Raw genomic sequence first — 3343 nt, forward strand, 5'->3', positions numbered from 1 at the left:
TGAAAACTCTGACCGACAAAACTGTGTGTGCGCAGAGTTGGAACGTCCTGCCGTGTACTGAGAGTCAATGTGAAACAGACACAAGTGAGGTCAGAAAGCAGCCAGCCACCTTTCTTCTCTGAATCTCCTTCCGTGCGTTCAAACCTCTGAAACCCGCCTGAAGTTTCAAGGCCGCCGCTCGGAGATCAGGGTCATTGATGTCAATGTCAAGGTCATGACCCTGATCGGGAAGACTAGCGTTAGTGTCTACCGGAGGCTACAGGAGAGGGAGGAGAGAAAGAACAACAAGCGTGAGAGTTAGGGACGAATAGGATGAATATTAGGTTTATTATTACATGAAGCAAGCAGTGTTTAGACTAATACGCGTAAAGACTACAGTGCGGTCCAAAATTCGTGGCGCAACTTATCTTCAAATTACTCTTAAACTGGTAAATCATCGTCACTCATACTTTGCACAGCAGTTTGCATCAATTTGTCTTAACTTAGTCATATAATTTTTCCACAACAATTGAGGCTAGATTGAAAAACCGTTCTTCATAAATTTATATAAAATGCTATAAATCTCCGTCACGAGGAAAATGGGATTGTTCACAGCACTTCCCGCTTCTTATACACATTTCGTATACGCATATATGGCCTACCCCACAGCTCACCAATGACACTTTTAGGGGCAAAGCCTGTTACAAGAAATTAATTTTATGGTGAATATATTTTTTGCACTAAGGATTCTCAAAACATTCGTTCAATAAGCATAAAGTCACGACTAGAAAAGAATGACGGACTTGCTTTTAAAAGCGTATATTGCCCAAGCTGTAAACTTTTTACAAGCTGTACAAACCATCGATTAGGATTTTTTAATTGGTATTTATTGAGGATTTTTTTTTTAGAAAACTGCGTTCAAGTGTTTGAAAAAAATATTCATCAGTGAAGACAAATTGATATACGTCATTGTGCAAACGATGGAGAATCTCATGTTCAATAGTTACGGAGACATTTGACAATAAGTTACGCCACGAATTTTAGACCGTACTATTGTATCTATCTCTACGACTGTCTACTCGTTGACTTGGGTGTGACAGAGTTTGCATATTTGGTGACATAACATTGCCTGGGCTATGAAGCAGATGGTTCGGTTCGAATCACAAATGCGCTTTTTTCAAAGCCCATACTTTCTAGTTTAGAGTTAGTTAAGAGTTTCACGCACTTGCAACCCAAATAGGTAGCATAAGTGCCGAAGATTAGAAGTCAGTGTTACTAGAGAGTGACATACAAAGAAAAGAAGGAGAGGAGATAAGGATGACAGATGATTGACATGAAAGAAGGAGCAGACCACACCAGAGCACCCGCCAATCACCCATGAGCCTTTACTGAACCAGACAGTTTCCACGGCTCTCCACTTACTTGCCTTTCAGAGACAAATCCAAAGTATACTGAAGTCCCACCTCTTACGTTTCAGCATTGTTCACACACAACTCAGCGGGGATTTGAACCAGGGACATCTGCCCTATAGCCCAGAACACTACAAACTGAGCTAGAGATAGCCCCATAGCTAAAGGTACCAAGTGAGCTTAAGAAAGATATTAATCATGGATGAAACATACTTTTTTTTAAAGCCATATATCCATGCGAAGACAAAGTCATCTACATCTACACACATATCGTGTTTAAACGCCGTACAGAGAAAGCATGCACTGAAATACATGTAATGTATGTCGTTGCCCAACACAGCCATTGTCATACACTATTTCGAACAACAACACTCGAAGAAAGAAGAAATGTCCATAGCTCTTGACGTTCTCTGCGAAACCTCTCAACAATAAGAAAGTAGACAAAATGAGAAGAAACAGTCTTTGCTAAGTGAAATGTTACATTCGCCTCCACAAAGCTAAGCTTAGTAACTGAGAGACAGTCAACTCAAGGCGTAAATATGGCAGTATTATGTCGTTACTATGGCGTTATTATAGCATTATTATGGCGTTATAAAGACTTTATTATCGTGCTATTATCGTGTTATCATGTTCTGGAACGAACAAGGTGACAACAACCAGGTGGCGTGTGAGGATAATGAACAACAATAAATATTATCATGACAAACTAATTACAGTTACAGCAAAACACAAAGACATTCCTCCTCCTGACCAAAGAGTTTCTCCTCAATTGTTTATCAGTCACCACAGGCAAGTGATGGGGTAAACTTTTCCTTTAAGAGCAGATATTCGTTACAGAAATTAGTTAAGTAATTAAAATGTTTCGTTTCTTTAAAAAACAGGGTGTATTTAAGTGTTAAAAGCGGTGGGGCACGAAAGAAGGCAGGCATTTGAAATTTGGAAGGAAAAGATGGAGTATGGGGACGGAAAAAAGGGAGAAGGGCAAAGGGGCGTGGGGAGGGTGGGGAGGGAGAATGCGTAACCAAAGCATTGTATAGTAGGCTTTATAACTACTGTATATGCTAATAATAGTAGCATTGTTTTATCGACTCGTTGTTGTTTTTTAGCAATAAATACCAGTGTGTGTGTGTGTGTGTGTATGAAATATAAAGAGTGCTTTCCATTTTTGTTTTGTCCGTAATATAACTTGTTATGTTAAATCCCCTTTTCTTTATCATTTATTTTGTTTTTAATACATGTATAACTATGCACATACAATGTATTCATTCTAAATCTTACATCGACTACACAGATTTAAAACAACAACAACAACAACCATCAATTGACAAAATTTTGCATGCTAGGGAACAGCCATTATAACATAAAGTTGTCGTCAAGTAACTAGATCTACTGTTCTAAAAGTGAAAACAGAAAACTTCACTGAAAGATTCAGTGCAGGCCATACATAAAACAAAATGTCTACAGAAAGTACCCGGAGACTGAAATTCTGGTGCGTGAATGCTACAGACAAACAAGCATATTATAAGCAATTAAAAAAAAGAAAGAAAAAAAGGGGTAGTGGGCAGTGGGTTGGCCCCGGGGGGGGGGGGGGCAAAACCATAGACTTGTAGTATATTCTAGACCTTTAATTCTGACATACTTCCGGTTCACCATAATGCAGGGCAAGGGTGGGTGGGTGGAAGGTGCCGAGTGTGTTTGGCCACAGCGAGACTGGAGTTATCACACTTGGGAATAACATCAATAGTTGTCGATGTCAAAGATGGATTATTTCCCCGGAAAACGAAACACTTTTGCTCTTCATTTGGGCGTCTGTAGCGCTATCGCTTCGTGATTCGTAGTGAAATTTTTATACAGCGCATATTATTGTGGCGGCTATGACAGTGCATGTTAACAAGTCTATGATTTGAAACGAAAATATTCTTTAAAAATAAAATCTTCAACTAAGGAAGGAAGGA

General features: G+C 39.3%; 1 protein-coding gene across 1 annotated transcript in view; it reads right to left on the reverse strand.

Annotated features, from left to right (window-relative positions):
* The window catches only part of LOC101862054 (ABC transporter F family member 4), a gene marked incomplete at its 5' end in the record, with an annotated part of 16731 nt that overhangs the window by 6774 nt on the left and 6614 nt on the right, over positions 1 to 3343 (reverse strand). Inside the window, 1 exon segment of the mRNA XM_013085873.2 lies at positions 110 to 256. Coding sequence (XP_012941327.1) covers positions 110 to 256 — 147 coding nt within the window.

Source organism: Aplysia californica, unplaced genomic scaffold, assembly GCF_000002075.1.
Source record: "Aplysia californica isolate F4 #8 unplaced genomic scaffold, AplCal3.0 scaffold00415, whole genome shotgun sequence".
Taxonomy (NCBI): Eukaryota; Metazoa; Mollusca; class Gastropoda; order Aplysiida; family Aplysiidae; genus Aplysia; species Aplysia californica.